Genomic DNA, 19,641 nt, shown 5'->3' on the forward strand with positions numbered 1-19,641 from the left:
CCAATGCACTGCCTACCAGACTTAAAGAGATAAAACTCTTTTTGTTTATTTATTTTCCAGCATTAACGGTACCTTTAATATTTAAGCTAGAAAAAAATTAAATCCCAATTGTTATATTTTTAAATAGCATCGTAGGATTCATAGAAAGGAGATAATTCTATTAGTTTTACAAAATGTCTAACTTAAGGTAGAAATGAAAAAAGAGAGAATTGTGTGGTTGCAGTCCTTTTCCCTTTATGGACAAAGTTCACATTACTTCGTATGCTATGAACTTTGACCATAAAGTTTTTGAATATAAAGCGTTTGATACTATATTCCCACCTGAAGGCCAAATTATAAACTGGAGAAAATTAGGTTTAGTTGTAATATCCTTTGTTGGATCAGAGGATGGCTAAAACAGGAAACAAAGAAGTTATTAAATGGTCAAGTGTGGACCAGTGTCTTCCTTAATTACATTTGATGGCCAGAACCAGGCTATTTTGCTTATAAATGACTTCGACCGGTTGCACATATGGTCTGAAAAATGGCATGTGAACTTTTAATGCTTCTAAATATAGGTTACTGGTGGGAGAAACAAGAACAAGGAGTCAAAAACATAAAATTTTAGGGAGTAAAGGAAGGCTAGGTCTGGTGACGCATACCTTCAGGGAGCGTGTTGTAGATCATTGGAATGCCTCCAAAGCAGTCAAGGCAGAGAGCTTGGTAAAGTTCAAAGCGGCAGTGGCTAGTCACTTTTTTGAAGATGGGTTAAACGTGACTGATTTTGAATATTTACCACTTTTTTCTTTTGGCAGATGCAGAAAGAATACTCTTTTCTGAATCGTTTAGTCATTATAAATGCCAATACAGTTAGTACAATTTTGATGTCAGAATAATCGATATAAGTAATTTGGAACTTCTTACCTGAATCCTTTCAATAGGATCTTCACTTTCGTTAGCTTTTTGAAGAAGGAAACTATATTCCATATATTCCGATATTCGCTGAAGAAAACTAAGGGGTTCGTTGAATTCCACTGGCATCGCAATTTTAGACAGCTCCTGTTAACAATGAAATAAATAGCATGTAATCAAGAGGGAACGTTAGTAAAAAAATTGTTTCATATTTTTAGGGAAGAAAAGGCAGAGTGTCTGGAAAGTAATAACTAATCAGCTTCCCAAGGTCGACTATCGTAGCTACACCATGCCCACTAATTTTATTTCCTCGATAAGGTTTTATTTAGGACCTCGAAACCATATTTCAGTACAATCTTTTCACCCAGAAAGGCGCAGTTCTACGAGTACAGACAGATAAAAAGATGCGCATGGGTGCTTCCACAGTGTTCTAAGACAATTTCAAGAAAGAATAAGTCCCCAGTAATGAAATTCAGTAGATTACATCTAAGTAGACAGGTAGTATTCATAAGATAATCACTTTGGGAGCACCTACTTCATCGAGGCATTTCTATTGGTCTTTCTTCTCTGATCTGTTATTCATAATCCTTTTATCATGCAACTCCTTTTCTTCTCATCCAATTCAAGGGAATGAGTTATGCTAATAGCTTTTGTGTAGATGTCGGAGAGTGGAAGTAATTGACAATAGCTTAACTAGGTTTTTATGTTAGCCATTCACAGCAAAGAAAATATTTTCTTTAATACAAGTAGAATAGAGTCTTAAGAGATAAGATAGGCATATCTTTTGAAGTCGTTAACAAAAGGGGTTTATCATGTTTTTACGACTTAAAATTCATAAGGACAACAAGGATTTATGTGAACGCAGTAAGAAAGCTTCAGAGAAACGTGGAGAAAATTAATGTAAAAAACTGGTTTTTGTTATTATTTTAATTATAACAGTAACCAATAATGTGATCCATGTGGGCAATGAAAAACCAGAGTTTCTGGTTGAAGGATCTTGCTATTCTTGCCTGAGGCTGACTACTAGATCACGAACTGAAAAAACCCCATAAATGTTCGTCGAGTCATTGACGGGATTCGAACCCAGACCCTAATGGACAAAAAAACTGTCCGTGGGTATAATGTCTAAATTGTGTGTTCCCTGCTCGATTTGCTTGTTTTGTTGGAAGAAAAACCCGAATTTTCCAAGGTGAAAACTTGGCTGTCCACACCTGAGACCGATTAACTCAGCCACAGAGGGAAACAACCCCATACGAGTCCCTCGTGTCATTGACGGGATTCGAACCCGGGCCTTTTCAGCCGGTAAGTATAACCAATGTGCGACCCGCGCAGACGGATCCTGGTTGAGACCTTCGCCACTCTCTCAATGTATTAACGCCCTCCTGGGTAGCAGTTGGGACACAGAGTTGAAAGACTTGCCTTCGAATCGCATCAATAAGGCGAGGAATTTGAGTCTTTTTCACAACATGGCCAGTTAGCCGGTCGCATGACTTTTTCTCTCGGAAACTGGGGATTTTCAACCAGCAAACAGCAAATTGACCATAGAATACATGCAATTTACAGACATGTTATATGTGGCACAATATGGCCTAAGTTGCTGATGTAACTGAAACCCTTCAACAATAACAGCAACACTGTATAGAAGAAGTCAGAGTTCGATTTATATTGAGAAATGGAGTAAAAACCGAAAAAATATCGGTTTCCCCCCCCCCCACACCCTGGCTAAGTTGTCCAGTCTCAGAAGAAGCTGAATGGTTTTCTTCGCCCAGGAAATTAGAGGATTCATCCCTCAAACAGCAAGAAATTAAAGTATTCACTGAAAGTGAAGCCAAATAATTCCTTGGGCTTAAAAACAAGGGATAATACACGAAATAACCCTATTCCTTCCTCCCGAGATCATCTAACAACAGTCTCGCTTGAAGAGGGCATTAGAAATTCCTCCAGTCGTGAACGAATCCAGACTTCTCCAAACGAGTAGCAGACGGTGATGAACAGTGCCGACTAAACTGCCATGCAGGAATTAGCTTTCTTGTACAAAAAACTGAAATATTAGGGTTAATCGAGAACAACCTCCTTCATCCATGTATAATATTGTCCATAAATTGCGTGTGTTCTATGGTCGGTTTGTCTGTTTTGCTGAACGCAAAAATCGAATTTCTGGGAGAAAAAAAAATTATGCTCTCCCTAGTTGAGACCGAATAACTGGGCCACGGGATGAAAAAAGACCATATAAGTCCCTTGCGTTATTGATAGGAACTGCTCTGCTCTGTACAAGAAAGCGAATCCCAAATATCTAAGAAATAATAAAACACCTTTTCCATGCTATTGTGATAATTTTTGTCTTCTTCAAAGAGAACAACGCTGCAAATTCTAGCCTTAAACCTCACCTTGAACATACATGAAACATCATGGGACATCTTATTACTTCTTTCCAAATGCTAAGGAATTCTGAAAGAAACAAAAAGTATTTAAACTAAAAACCCCTTTGTTTCCATTGTTGAAACTATAAGAATGGCAAAGCTGAATTTGTGGGGTAAAAGAACCGAAATTGAAAAATTCCTTTCTTTTAAGGTCTGTGCTGGCAAAAGCATCCTACTAAAAATCATTTCAATCCGTTTTTATCGTACACTTTTCGTGTATAATAATACTAAAACCGCCATCATGTAAGTTGTCTGTCTAAGAATGACGTCAGCAGACCGAGCAGCGCATGCGATCAGTGTTGCCAGCAGACTTTAACGAAATATGGTCCAGTAAGAATTTCATTTAATACCATACATCTAAAGTTTCTATAAATGTCTTGACTATGAGCACTTTTGTGATTCACATAATAAAAGGTTGACTCGTGTTTTCTATCTTACCTTTCCAATGCAATTTTTCAGGATGCTCCACAAGTTCACTTCGTTTCTTTTTGATGCAGGAACTGGGAGATGGTGTCTGTAATAAAATAAAATCGAAATCACTCCATTATCTGAAGATTAACAGGAAAACAAACAACAGAAGTGATAAAGGAATGAGGCTCTCCTTACACACACATTAAAGAACCACAAATGGTTGCCAGGCAACTGTCCTAAACGATACTCCTGTCATGTTCATATATTAAGTTTTGTATCTTGTGCGGGTAAATAATGATGGTCGTAAATGCAGGTAGGGGTGAGAACATGTGTAAGGTAGCTGCCACGTGTTCAAATGATGCGAAGGCGGGATTCGCTTGGATGATATATCGTTCTGGAAATAAATATCCTACAGCTAGCAACGCCCACAGAGAATTCTTTTGAAGTAAGAAAAGTTACACTAATTTGCCGTTGGCACAGTTCCTGTTTTTGTTTAATGCGTGAATGTAAAATGTTATCTTGATTCTTATTTGCTACTGCTGGTTCTTTCTTTTTTAATAGATAATTTTACATTCTTTTATAATTAATAAAAGTTGTTGTTCTAATAGAGTTTTAGGAGCATTAGCGATCATATTGCTCCATGTATACTGTCTGTAATTTCATGTGTTCTAAGGTCGATTTTCCGTTTGCTGGATGAAAAACCCAAGATTCTGGGTGTAAGAACCATTTTACCCTCGCCTAAGACCAACTAACTCAGCCACGTTGTGAATAAGGCCCATAATTCCTCACGTCATTGACGGGACTCGAACTTAGGTCTTTTTCACCCGGTTTGAAGAGGATAGCGAGCCATCCCACCACTGTTTTACCCACGAGGGCCTTTTAATACAAGTATATGAAGTCACTCTCAATAATAACAACCAATATATTCCATAAAATTCAAAAGAATGAGAAGCGCCAGCACTGCCCTGGATTTCTACTTTGAAATACGAAACTGTTTTGCCAGAGAAAAATTTAATATTCAAACCCACCGTTTGAAATGAGCAACAAAGGCTGATGTTAACAGCAGCAGCAGCAACTATTCTCAATGAGGATATTGCCTAATACTGTTGCGTTTGAGGCCAGGTTTCAGTATTCCTTACTGTGACTCTGACTGTACAGATTATTTCGTAGTTAGAATGGAGAGGGGTGGGGTGTATAATGCAACACAGCTCAGTTGGTATTATCGAATTCTGCTCCTGGAAGTTAGTACATGAGTCAATGTCTGAAGATGTACGCAAGGTCTGAAGCTATAATGCCCTCCAGGCTTTCCACAATGTCGGAATATATGACGGTTGCGTGTTCGAACGCCTCACTTCCCTTTCCAAAACATCCTATAGTTATTCATCAGGCGAATTTGGAGGCCAATCTAGGTGGGTAATATCTTAATTGTATTCCTAAAACCACTCGTGCAAATGCGGATCCGATGATATGGGGCATTATCATCTAGGAAGATCCTGTTTCTTTCCGGGAAAAAAAAATGCAACATTGCAGGGTGCACATGTTCTCCTAACAGTTGCCCTTAGTTTGAGATCGTCTAACCCAGCCATATTGTCAAAAAAAGGCCCATAAAACTTCCCTTCGTCAACAGGACTCAAACTCAAGTGTTCACCACCCGGTATGTGGAGGACGGCGATTCTACCAACTGTGCCACTCACGAGTACAATATAGAGGCCGCTCAAAGCAGCTGACGCAAATTGTTTACGACGATAGATGGAATGGATTATTCGAAAGAAATAATGGTCATTAGCGAAGTCCTATTATGTTATACCAGTCTGGAATAAATTTACTTAATTTTCAGTAAGCGATCTAATTTTATCCACAGCACTTCATTTACTGACAACTTATGGAATCGATCAATAGCCTAATGCCATCGTGAGTGAATATCCTGGTACATGTACTGTTCACTTAAAAGTAACACATAACCGCCCTGAAATAATGGGATTATTACGATGTTCCTATTATTGTGGGATTATAATACTACTCTGACAAATGCTTTTAGATTGTTCCATTATAGTGAAGGGATGATTGAATTGGAACAACTACATAGTACAAATAAAGCACTGATTTAAAGGCATCATATTGCTCCATGTAATTGTCTGTAAATTGCGTGTTTGGGGGTCGATAATGTATTTACTGAACGAAAAACCAGAGTTTCCAGGAGAAAAAACCATGCTACACTCGCTTGAGACTGACTAACTCAGCCGGTAAAAAAGGCCCATAAAAATCCCTCTCGTCATTGATGGGACTCGAGCTCACTTCTTAAAAATCATGGACTTCAATAGACTCCGCCAAAAAAATAAATAAATAAATAACAAAGAAGAATTTTTTTATGGATGAGTGCTTAGTTTCCTCTCCCAGTTGGTATCTCGGGTTAAATAAACGCCCTTTTAATTAGAGTACTCCATGCTAAGTGTCTTTTGGCGAACTATCCCTTAGTCAGGAGGGTTGAGAACCGCTACGGGCTCTGATGGAAATGCCTGACTAGGCCAGAGCCCTTTTCCATGTAGGGGACTCGGATTTCAATTCCGACCGCTACACAATCTCCATGGACCTTACCGTCTGTCCTTAATCCACCCACTGTACCAGCCTGCTACTAACTACTTTCAATAAAAATGTTTTGTGTGATCACTGAATTCACAAATTACAACAGGGTATGTTAAAAGGTTGCATTTCTGTCTTGCTTTGCCATACACCGAATCCTCCCAAAGAATTCAGGAAGAAGTTTCCAAGATTAAGTTCACGTACCCATAAGTGACCCAAACATGAAATGAAATTGTCTCATGTATCCTGAAATGTATTTTTTATCAAGCCGAGTACTCTACTAGGTTTGTTTGTCTTATTATTTGCACAGGAAATTACGGCTATGAGGAATCAGCATATTTTATTGTAAATTGTATAAATTATACAGTCGGGGTGTCTGTTTTTGCTGGATGAAAAACTCCAGCTGCTTATTATTATTATTATTATTATTATTAGCCATATGGTACAAGGAAGCCTGAGGCTTATGCTGCACCAGCCAAAAGAAAAAAAATTCCCGCATTACCCTAAAAGAGAGAGAGAGAGAGAGAGAGAGAGAGAGAGAGAGAAGTGGAAGGAAATCACCAAGAAAGCAAGAAAGAGAAGAATGATGATATCCAGCTCAGGACCCTGTGTTTACCAAGTCCATACTCACCAGATGTGAGCCCCTGGAATGATGCTATTTATTTTACTCCAACTATACACCAACGAAAATCAGCTCTTAATTATTAATATACACTTCCCAACCATTAATATCCGGGCAACCCTCCGTTGATAGTTGCCTCCCCACACACACCACATGTCAAACAACTATAAATATGCTATTAGACCTTCGAAGGGACAGTAGTACGATTGTGAATGCATGATCTCACAATCGATGGAGTTAACAGACTTCCAGCCGGGAAAGATAATAGGGTTCCACATGGTGTGACATTTCAATGGCACTAGGGTGACGAGAGCTGCAATTGGAAGCGGACTGCTGCTGAAACCGTAACGAAACGACGCAAGAAACCTCTAACGATGACAGAGCATGGTAAGAGAGAGCTTTACAAATAATCATCCGCTCAGAACGCAGTTCGACGTTGTCGCAGTACTCAGACCCTTAGCAAGATAATTGGGACACATCAGCACCAGTACAGTATGCAGATGCTGCATGAGATGAGTTACCTACCACAATCGTGGACTTGTCCACAAGCCAATGCTCACCCAGACTAATGCTAAACGCCATCTAGCTTGGTGTAAGGGCTTCCGTTCTTGGACCGTAGACCAATGGAAGCTGTGCTTTGGAGTAACAAGTCATGGTACATGGTCTACTAGTCTGAAGTTCGCGTCTAGGTGTGGCAGATGCTTGGAGAAAGGTACTTGCCAGACTGCATAGTCTGGACAATGAAATTTGGAGGAGATAGCGTGATGGTATGAGGCTGTTTTTCATGGTGTGGCCTGGACCATTGGTTGTTTTGGACATGAATGCTGAGACATGTGTGACGCATGCCCGGAAAAAACTACCTGCTGAACTTTATCTTCCCGGAATAAAGTTTTGTGGAGCTATTTTCATGGTGTGGCATGGGACCCTTGGTTGTAGCGTACAAAATCATGAACGATCGATGCTGAAGTCTATCTGTTCGTTCTGGACAATAATGCATTACTTATGTTATGGCAGCACATCATCTACATCATACTGCTCGCGAGGTGACGCATTGGTATGAGGACGTGAGCTTTGCAGAGTTGTACTGGGCTACAGGTTTCAGCACACATTAGTTTTCAGTAAATAATGGTTATTTATAGATTGCAGGTGTCTGGATATTAAGGCAGGGTAGTGTATGTGCAAACAAGAAAAAGCAATTATTATTGCCCAAAATGGAATGAATCCATCATTATTACATTTCTATTTTTATTTCGAAATACTGCAATAGCGAAATGAATTAATGTAAACAGAGACACCACCATAATTGGAATTAACTGGACTGGATTATTAAATAGCACAACCTTCGCAGCAGGAAACCGTCTGTCCTGTCTTCGAAAGCAGTGATTTATCTCCAACATTTCTTGTCGGGATATAAGAGGCGAGTAATCTTTCATGCAGCGAAGGTAAATATTAGAATGAGTTAGGTAGTTGTTCACCTTGTTGATTTACCCGGATTCAATTTGTTTTCGTCAGCAGTGCTTTAACGTAAACTTCCATTGTGCGTAATTAATTTTACTTGGCTGTTTATACATGCGACCCTCCTAAAGCTCCTTTCGTGTATTTGCTTGAACAATCCATTCTTCTAACTCCTTCAAACAAGAAACTTGTTTGAACTGCTGTGTTTGGGTAAGCATAAGATCGAGATTAAATTTACCGAGCTGTCCCAAGTCATAATATAGGCTCGCTTAATTTATTATGGTCAGTTACTGGAATAAATTAAATACACTCGTTTGCAATAAGTTAAGGAGTCACGTCTTGGAGACACGTATGTCATATACACTGTCCAATTAAAACATTATGTTTTGACCACCACTGCGTTTTAGCAATTGGTCCCCATCTGGTGGTACACGTGGCGTGGTGAGAACCGGTAAATGTGATACTGCAAGTTCGTGGCATGCAGTCCATACGAAGTACTTGATCTGACGGACTCTGAAAAAGAGATCTTTGTTGGGTACCGGTTGGGGAACTGCGAATCTTGTGGGCTGTTCGCGGAGTGCTGGTGCTGTAGTTAAGGTGTTCCAAGAGTGAAAGATAGTGGATGGAACCGGTTTCCGGGCTAATGGAGGGTACCCATGCCTCATCAATGGTCGCGGTGAAGATTGATCCACCTTGTGCGACCCGATAGACCAGATGCAAAGTACCATAGAAAGTTGTTTTTTATGCTGTGAAGTATGTGGCATAGTCCATTACGGATGGAGTATGAATTATGTATGAGCAATTTAATTTAATGATAATAATAATAATAATAATGATCATGGATTTAATGATAATGATCATGATTACGATGATTTGCAGATTATATCCAGATGGGTAGAGTAATTAATGATCAGTGCCAAGGAGAGCTTCCTTAGGACGATTCAGATAGACTTCAGAGATGGTCAGAAAAAGGAAGATATCCTTTGGGCTTTAGCGCAGAAAAATACAAGGTCGCACACCTGGGGGCAGCAGCAATTTGTACACTTGGTGGGATTGAACTGAAAAGAGCAGAAGACGAAAGAGTTTTGGGAGTTACGATAGGGTTGGACATGAAGTCCTCCAAACAATGTAGATAGGCTGCAAGGATAGTCCATGGTGTCCACTAGATGATTTATCGAACATTTGCTTGTAGAGATAGGGAGGTCATAATACTGCTGTATAAGGTAATAGAAATCACAATGGGAATACTGTGTCCAGGTATGTAAACCTCACCTAAAAAGACAACGAGTTTCTTAAAACGATCCAAAGATGGGCAACATGCCTGGTGAGATCGGCAAACAGGGAATAGTAACCCCAGAGTAACTTATCAATTGTGTGGTACTACACTCAGGGTAGTGGAGAATGAAAAAGACCGGAAATAATTGTGCAGTCCGATATGAAATTATCTGAGCAGTGCAGACATGCTGCCAGGACAGTTCATGGGGTTTTATCAATGATATACAGAAATTTTGCCAGCTGGGATAAGGAGGTGATTGTTCCTTTGTATAAGACCATGGTTAGGCTGCATCTTGAGTACTGTATACAGATCTGGCGGCCTCACTTTAGGAAGGGTGTAGGTCTGTTGGAACGAGTACTGAGAAAGGAAACCAGGTTGGTGAAGGGAACAAAAGGGTGCTCGTTCCAACAGATCTATATATCCTTCCTTGAGACTAGGCACCTGCAGGTAGATCTGATTGAGGTGTTTAAAGCCTTGAATGGATTGAGTAAGCTAAATGTTAATGGGATTCTTCCACTTGCTTAGATTACATACGAGGGGTCATAAATTTAAATTGAGGAAGGATGGTTGCAGGATAGATGTGTGGAAGTTTCGCTTCAGCCAGCGGGTGGTTTATTGTTGGGACAGGCTTTCATCTGTTGTTGTGGAAATGGATGGGTTGAATAAACTCAAGGGAGAACTAGACAAATTGTTGGAAGGTGCAGATGGGTGAACTGTGTGTTTTTTTTTTTTTTTTGTTTTTTTTTTGGCTGATGCTATATAAGCTTTCTTTCTTGCAACATTTACCATGAGGAAAGGCTTCGAATATGTGGGATTCAGAGTTTGTAATGCTCCTTAGAGGGAACTTGGAGGTTTATATGACCCTGAGAGATGAAAGTAAAATGAACACATGGGTGAAATTTTCACTGTTATGATTCCAGAACTAAAAATCAAATTCAAATTAGGGTGGATAGACTGGATCGAAGGAAGTTTTCTTTTAGCTAGCGATTTGTTAATTATTGGAATAAGTTGCCTCCACGGATGGTCAAGGCTGACAGCTTGGGAAAATTGAAAACTCAGATGGACAAACACCTACATGAGGAGGGAGTCAAATAAGTGGCTTATTCATTTTTTCCCATAAGGCTAATACTAATCCAATTCTGTCAAAAATAAATAAAAATAGTCACTGAAGCAGATATTTGTAATTTTAGAGGTGAGAAGATCAGTGCACGAGTTGGAGATAAGGAAGGAATAAATATTTCCCATGATAGTAGGGTCCTAAAAAAATAACCTAAGGAACATTTATGTTTTGTAGACTTCCTCACAGAATGCTAAATTCTAGATGGTAGAGGAATATTTTTGTTTCTCTACATACCAAATCTTCTGAAAATTTTAAGTCTAGGTTACTTATCAGTCCTCTTCATATATCTTAGAATACTGCTTGAAAATATGAAGTTCGATCAAAGTTTTCCAATTTTTTGAGCCATCTGGATACTCCATTTGGTAGCATCCCATCTTATAGAATTTCCGCTGGGATAGTCATCTTTATATAAAAAGAGCTCCATCATTGAAAATGCCTTTCACCATAGAGCCTTTAGAAGTTCACTTCTTCCTACAACATTAAAATTGAGAACTCCACGCAGTGTTGGAACAGGTTTTTTACTATTCAAAGTGCGAGTTCTCTCTCGTGCAATTCAATGCTTTCTTTTCTGGTCCCGGGATTATTTTCTCCTGTGAAGAGTAAAAATATCTTTGCATCACTATTGTGATGCAGAAGAGAAAAATTTCATTTTAGAATTCTTTGTTCGTCCGATGATGTCAGAAAAATTCAATACCACGTGACTGGAATAATTATCGGTTGAAATATCAAGTGGTGTACAATATTTTGCCCAGGACCCAACACGATTCCTTTCACTTGGATGAGTTTATAGATAAGAAAAATACACAAAATAAAACAGCGCCAATTATTATCTAACATTTATGGACTGATGGGTGTTTTCAATAGTAAGCATTAAGGGGTGTTTTTAAATATTTAGCATCCCAAATACGAGGGCATAATTTAAACGGTACAGGTTTAACCATAGTGTGTCCTTCACCAATACGGAAGAGATCAAAGTTGACCTTCCACAACTATTTTTAGCAACTGGGTATCGATTTGTACACAAGGGTGTTTGGCATTTGTTCGCAATATCCAGGTACTGCTGGGAATGTCCCAGTACAATTAGCTAGGAGAATATGATTGTTTAAAATGCTTTTCTTTTTACCACTCTTAATAATGGTAATCTCAGAAAAGACTGAAGATGGGTAATTATGTCAGTGTACAACAGATGGCTCGTATGAAAAATTTAGCTCGATTTTGAAACACTTAGGTTGCATACATGCCCTCTCACCTTTCCCAGAGGATGGAGGATCTCTCTCTCTCTCTCTCTCTCTGAAACTTATTAAGCGTTTTTGGACTAATTTTAAAGAAATTTAAGATACGCAATTAACTTTTAAAATTTAATGATCACTTGAAATTTTAAACATATACATTATGCTATGTTGGTATCGATAACATCATAACTAAATTAGGACAAAATATAAAAAAGTTTTTTGTCGGTCAAAAATTGCAGGACAGCGAATGATTTGACATGGCGCATTGTCGTGATGAAGGAGCCAACTGTCTGATAGCAAATTTCATATCAATAAACGCATTTCAGAAATAATTCCAGTGATACCAGAAGAGAATGGCTTCCAGTTCGTTCAAAGTAACTCCCTTGGTTAGCTGTCCGTGAAGTTATTCTCTTCTGCAACGATTGGATGTATCTCCAATTGTACCATATCACACTTCATATACAGGTAGTTGTCCCTTTAAAATTCATCATTACTCAATTTATGGTATATGTACAACATAAACGATAACACCAAACTTTATACACTGTCCAGTCAAAAAATGAGCACCCCCGTGTCTTAACAATCGGCCATTCCTCCCAGCCTGGTGGTACACGGGTCGCGATGAGAACCGGTAAATGTGATACTGCAGGTTCGTGGCATGCAGTTAACACGAAGTTGTTAATCGACTTTAGGCAGAGGAAGTATTCTGATGGACTTCCAGAGGGACAACCAGCGGTGTTTCCTAGGCCACAATTTAACGACCCCTTCTACTCTGTATATCACCTTCCAGAGTAGGTATCCGGTCAAGGTAACCATGCCACTCATCTCCAATAACACCCAAGGTTTGCATCTGAATGGTGTCACTGGACTACTAACCACTGGAAAAACAAAATGTCGCCTTTACAGAAGAATCGCATTTTCCACTATGCTGTGTGGATGGTAGATGGAGGGTACGACGACAAACTGTGAAGAGGAATCACTCCAATGATCCGGTCTAACAGAAACAGACAGGAATCAACGGCAGTGTTTTGGTATGGGGGATATTTTCCTTGGAATCTTTGGAGCCCTCATACTGTGAAGATCTATGGGACGCAGTCCTGGCGAGATGGTACAACTTACCTCCTGAAATGGTTAGAGGAGTTATATTGTGCGTGCCTTGCCATGTGGCAGAAGTATATATCTACTCCATGTCTCTTATACACCAATAAAACTATTATGTATTTATTTATTTATTTGATCGCATTATTAATAGTTCCCTAACCCTCATTTGCGCGAGGACTTAATAGGTGGATAATGCGTTGATCAAGGAACTAGTGACCATATTCAAAAATATAGAAGACTAATTTGATTTAATTTTAGAACGAACAGAGGGCTCAGTGAAAAACCTCTTATTACTAAAGGGGAATAATAATGGGTTTCAGTAATAAAAGTTCTCAATTTCTTTTTTTTTTCTCGCGAATAGAAAAAAAGATTCGAAATCACTGTTTATACTATAGAACCAGAGGAAGCAATTGAGTTGAACAGGAACTCTTTTATGGAGTCACAACATTAAAAGGGATCGTTGCATTATACAAGAAATGTTTTCTTTAGCACATGTTCACAGACCATCAGCTGTTATTGTAGCTGAAAGTGGTTTGCCACCAATGACGATTCTGTTGATGGCTACAAAGATAAAAGTGATGATCCATATAAGCGTCACCCTCCCTTGGACAATAACTGACTGCTGAAAGAGACAGAAAAATAGATCCTAATGACAGCGAACCTTGACTTTTCCCAGAGGAGCAAATGGGTGTAGACTTAAGTGGCCAGAACAAACGATAGCTTATGTACTCGTACAAAGGACAAAGAAACAGCTTACTCCTCCCTTCTTCAATCTTTCAAGGAAAGCTAATGGTGGTAAATAACTGGTGGAGCCATTCACAAGGTTGTTTTTTTTGCATCGATTTATCCATCCTTGTTCCTGAGGTGTAATACAGCCAGTCAATGAAGCTTTTCATAAAAAAAAACAGTTCAAAATTTTGTCTCTTAACATTCACAATCCTACATCTGGATATCTGGAATAAGGTTTGTTTATTTGTTTGTTTGTGGGCTTTACAACGCAATGGCAACATGACCATAATGCGCCTCTGGGACATGGAGGAAACTACTTATGTCCTTTTTACTGCATTAAAAAATACTTCTCGTGTTTAAAAGTATGAATATTGATGACAATTTCATTCTGTAGCCAACCCAAAGCAATTCCAGCAAGTACACAAGAAGTGCTTGCCAAGATCTTGCACACTTTGGAAGTAGTGAAGACAAGAAATGTACTCTACTGAAAAGCAGTCTTCGTTGTTAGTTGGTATAATCACCATCCTCCCACACTGGATGGAAAAGATCTGAGTTCAAATTCCATCAATGAGGGATTCTTATGGGTCTTTTTCTCAAAGTGGCTGATTGAGTCAGTCTCAGGCGAGGGCAGCATGTTTTTTTTTTATTCATAGAAACTCGGGATTTTCGTTCAGAAAACAGACCTATTGACCACAGAACACACGCAATTTGCAACATGGACTAAGTTGCTGATGCGCCTAAAACCCTACTACAACCAACCTCATTTGAAGAAGTCTAGGTTCAATTCCCGTTGAATATTTGATTTAGATATTCGACGGGTACGAACCCGATTTAAGGCAGAGAAGTGCCTTTTCTTCTACAGACAACCTACCGATATGAGCAACACCTTCGGTGCAGTCAGAAAATTCATATGGATTTGATTCGGATCCATTGTGTATCGAGATAACTATGACAAAGCAGATGATGTCATGGGACGTGGAGTAAGAGATTTTTAGATAGATGACAGCAGTATAGTTGAAGACCAGTACAATGACCTCAAGAGACAGTTGATGATAATACATCGTCTTGCTGTTAGAGCCAGATAGAGGTCTGTTCTGGTTGACGTAGACCCTTGGCCAGCTCTTTTTTGTAATGGCTCCTGTCTCCTAAAACTTTCACTATAGCATATAAAATAAAAATGATTATACAACAGCTCAATGCAGTAATATCACCAGAAACAAAGTAGATCTTCTGCAATAATCCAGGGGTTGTCAGAAAAACACACACACAATGTCACCTGGTTAAATAGTACAGGTGCTGCCTTAAATTCAGAAGGCAGTTGTGGTACTAAGAAATAAAATACCATCGATGTTAAAAAAAGGGAAATTCGCCATATTTTGCACCAAACTTTTCAATAAACTACCCGAGGGAAAACAGATCGCTCTTGTCTCCTCAATTTTCCAACTAAAAGAAGCAGATGATTCCGGAAGCTGACAGCTAGAGAATCTTCTGGAAACAATGCGCTTATTGTTTTCAAGGAATTGAAAATACCAGACGTAGGAAGCTTAAGTATCTGTGAGGAATGGCAAAGAAGAGAATTAGTGACATGATAAAACACCTGCAAAATAGAAAACAGCATACTGGACCAGACAAACAGTCACACTCTCAAAGATGTTTCAGAACATTTTTGATTCACTAGAGTACTGTAAGGTGTTGTGGGTAGACTCCATAGATTACTCATGAAATATCCTGAGAAAATTGGTTTCGCAGACTTCAGAGAAGAGGTTTAACAACTTGGGAAAAACCTTCCAAAAATAAGTATTGCTATTGACAGAGGATAGATAAGTGATGGTTTTTTTTTTTTTTTTTAGGAGCATGGCAACTGAGGCCATGTTGCTCTGTGTATATTGTCTGTCAATTGTCTTTTCTGAGATCAATTTTCTGTTTTCTGGATGAAAAATCAGAGTTTCCGGGAGAAAAGACCATGCTACCATCGCCTGAGACCGACTAACTCAGCCATGTTATGAAAAAGACCCATAAAAATTCCTCCCGACGGGATTCGAACTCGGGTATTTTCCATCAGGTGTGGGGAGGACAAAGTGTAAGGTGTATTTAGTGTCAGACGGCGCCAGGGGTTGCCCCCATCTCCGCGTAGTTTTCATTGTGGGTGTACCAGTTCACTGGAAATGCCAGAGATTTAAAAGTGTATGGATATTGTACATGTGTAGTGCCGTGTACCGTTGTTCATCTGGTCGTTTAGCCGCTGGACGCCTGCTGAGGCCCAACGTTGCCCCACCTTCGCCCCATGGAGGCAGACCAGGAACCAGTAGACTTAAGTTACTCTGTCAGGTCCTGCCACCTAATTTCCTGAGATTTCAGTGGCTAGGACCTAAAAAAAAGTAAATAAATAAAACAAATAAAAACAGATAAATAAATAAAATAAAAAATTCTTATATTGTATTTATATTGCATGTATATATGTGTGTATACAAGTACATATATACACATACACACACATATACACACACAACGTGCATACACATACCCGTCAATCGTGGGGTTGATGTAGCTTGAGTTGATAGGCCGGGACGTGGGCGAAGATAGTTTGGATGTGTTTAAATTTAGGTGTGTGGGGCTTCGCTAGCGTGAAGATAGAGAGGGGGAGCTGAAGACTGGGGGGATAAAGACAGAAGTATGGGGCCAATAGGGAAGACAGCCCCAAGTTTCAGTGGGGCATGCCCATGCCCCACCAGAGTAGAAATGAAGATAGGGGACGAAAGAATCGTATCGTCCCCCCGGGGAGTAGGGTTTAAAGGTGAAGGGGGCTAGGGTGCCATCTTCAGGCTACCGTAAGGCTTTGGGAGCTAGGCTGCAGTTTGTTGTCTCTATTCTTGTCCACTTGATTCAGGTTGGACACTCATGAGGCAATCCCCATCTTTTTTTCCCTTCTTTTCTTTTCCATTCATTCTCTTTTCTTCTTCCTTTTCCCTTCTTCTTGGGGAGGACAGCGATCCTACCAACTGTGCTATTCACGAAGGCGAGGACAGATAAGAATAGATAGAAATATTGTTTCTTTAATAGTGTATTGTCCACCATCCCACCGGCCCAAGTCTGCGTGGGTAGCACAGTGGTATCGTCACCGTCCTCCCCACACCGGGTGGAAAAGGCCTGGGTTCGAATCCCGTCGATGACGCGAGGAACTTTAATGGGCTTTTTTCACACCGTGGCTGAGTTAGTCGGTCTCAGGCGTAGATAGCAAGGTTTTTCTCCCCAGTGACTGGGGTTTTTTCGTCCAGCAAAACAGGCAAATCAACCATAGAACATACGCAATTTACAGACACAAATACGGGTTAATGTATTTAATTACGGGCAACCCTAAAATAATAATTTAATAAATCCCACCGGCTCCGACTAGCCCGCTCATCTCGGCTACTCCTGAACCTTTTCCACAATCAAGCATGAAACCTTGAGATCATTGCAAACCCTTTTGGGTAGGATTTCATCGCAGAACACTAAGTTGATGTGGGATGTCTCTTTGCAGGCCCCTCTCTATGCCTGCACTCTCTCTCTCTCTCTTCTGGGAAGGAGTACCTACTCTGTCGATCTCTCGGTGCTCACTCCTGTTTCTGTCATCAACTTCTTTCTGTCATTATCGCCCTTCTCAAGGATATTCTTCCACTAGTCGCTTTTGATCTCCTACTCGCCTGAGGGACCCGCTCCGCGTGTTTCCCACTATTTCTCAACACTTTATTCCCCTTTCCTCTATCGTCACTTCGTTTCTTGTTCCTCCTTTCTTGGCAGGAGGGGTAGACCCCGACAGGCGTCTCTCTATTGACCTGGCCAGGCGCCTAGTGCCGTGGACGGATGCTGGAATGGCCTTCTTGATGAGGGGACCAAGTGGCCAGATGAACAACACTATATTCACGATACTCACGCCTTCATCTGACCTTGGCAGATTTTGCTACTCAGTACTTATTTATACTAATCGAATATTATTCAATTAGTATAAATAAGCTAGAGACTTCTTATTACATAATATTGTTCACCGTGTATCTAATAAGATTAATTAATTAATTAATTATTTAATGAAATTTTTCAGACCACTATTAGGATTAACAAGACTAGATCATCAAAGAAAAGCAGATATAAGAGAAAGACTAAACACCTCCAACATAAGTCTTTATCACGTCCAAATTAAAAGATGTACCAACGTTTAATGTTAAAATAAAGGTAAATACGTGTAATTATATAATCAGCATACCTGTAATTGTCCTTAAAAATGTTTTCCACCAGGGATTTTCTCTTGTCTTCCTGCTTACTCTCCTTCACAAGGAACTAACAGTAATCCCCCATCGTTACAGGATCCCAGAGACCTTGGTACCGCTTTTCCAGGGAGGAAATATCTTTATAAAACCAACCTCCCCTTCTTCATCACTCACACCTCCAAGATTTTTGGGGGGAAATTCGATATGGGTATAAAGAAAATGAATTTTCAACGACATTCGACAGCCCATGTTCTTGTAGTACTCGAGTAAATTAGACACCAAAATTTCATAGTTTTCTTCGTTCTTATTACCCAAAAAAAACCATGCACTAAAGCTGCCATTTCAACCTCCTTCAAACACTTCGTCTTTCAGGAGTTTCCTAATTTGAGGTCCTACGGAAATTCCTCCCTAAGTTTGGCATACGTTAAATTAGGAAACACACTTCTCAAATATGCAAATCCCTTACCTTCTTTATCTAGTCCCTTCACGAATTTCATCAATCCCAGTTTGATGTGCAGGGGTGGAAGAAGAATCTTGTTTGATTGCACTAAAGGAATATATTTTATATTACATTGTCCTGGTATGAACTCGTCCCAACGTTGCACAACACAATGTTCTTCTGTTGTACGGCTGCCCTGAGCATGTCACGATCACTAAATACTTGGAAAACCTTGGCACAGCGTATAAAAATCCTCACCAAAAACGCCAAGTGTTCTCTCTTCAAATTTTAAATTGTTGCATCGGAATTTGAACCCAAGGACCATAGGTGGAAGTCTGATTATGTCTATCAAAAGAAAACGAAGTTGGTAGTGTTCTCAGTTAAAATGGAAAGAACATGTAGAGAGAATGAGTAGGAAGAGACTACCAAAATTGGCAATGAACTACAAACATATTGGAAAAAGAAATAGAGGGCGTCCCAGAAAAAGATGGATCGAACAGTTCTTTGAAGAGAGTTAATTGTACAGGTTTCAAAAGCCTAAAATCCACTAAGAAGAATTAATTATTTATTCAAAAACTATATCCTCGGATGTACACTTTTTGGGCTATTAATTCTGATTAACCACAGTTTAAAACTGGTGGAAGCCAACTTAGTTTTATTTATAACTTCGAAGCAATCATATCGGGCAGGAAAGTCATCCATATGTAAAAATATGCTCCATCTTCCTCGAACCATAAATGTAAATATTCATTTACTGGTGTGTATAATTAGAAATTTGGTTCTAGGGTAATAAATACTGATAAATTCTCATATGTTGGAAACCATTGATAATATATTATGAATCAAGTAATGATATTTCCCCAAAAGTTGAAGATAAAACAAGATTGGTGCAAGCAGAGATACATCAAAGAGAGTGTATAACTTTAGTGTCATACAGAGAAAGTACATTGTCAGGGGTAACGATTTTAATAAGCTGGTGGTTCTACTCCCAAGGCAGTCATGTGGAGAGGGAATCTGCAATCCAGAATTACTTGCATTTTCACGAACATGCGTTGTAATGCCACTCCTAATACGTAGTTCTGTTTTATGTGGGTATAATTTCTTCCTTCATTACCATTTGC

General features: G+C 39.5%; 1 protein-coding gene across 1 annotated transcript in view; it reads right to left on the bottom strand.

Annotated features, from left to right (window-relative positions):
• LOC150077809 (oxysterol-binding protein-related protein 2) overlaps positions 1-19,641 on the bottom strand; it is a 99,781-nt gene that overhangs the window by 46,211 nt on the left and 33,929 nt on the right. Inside the window, exons 2-3 of the mRNA XM_090384787.1 lie at positions 3,750-3,825; positions 904-1,038 (exon numbers count right to left, since the gene is read on the bottom strand). Coding sequence (XP_090240913.1) covers positions 904-1,038; positions 3,750-3,825 — 211 coding nt within the window. The remainder of the gene's footprint in view (positions 1-903; positions 1,039-3,749; positions 3,826-19,641) is intronic.

Source organism: Mastigoproctus giganteus, chromosome 11 (genome assembly GCF_048544385.1).
Source record: "Mastigoproctus giganteus isolate SK-2022 chromosome 11, ASM4854438v1, whole genome shotgun sequence".
In the NCBI taxonomy this organism is placed as follows: Eukaryota; Metazoa; Arthropoda; class Arachnida; order Uropygi; family Thelyphonidae; genus Mastigoproctus; species Mastigoproctus giganteus.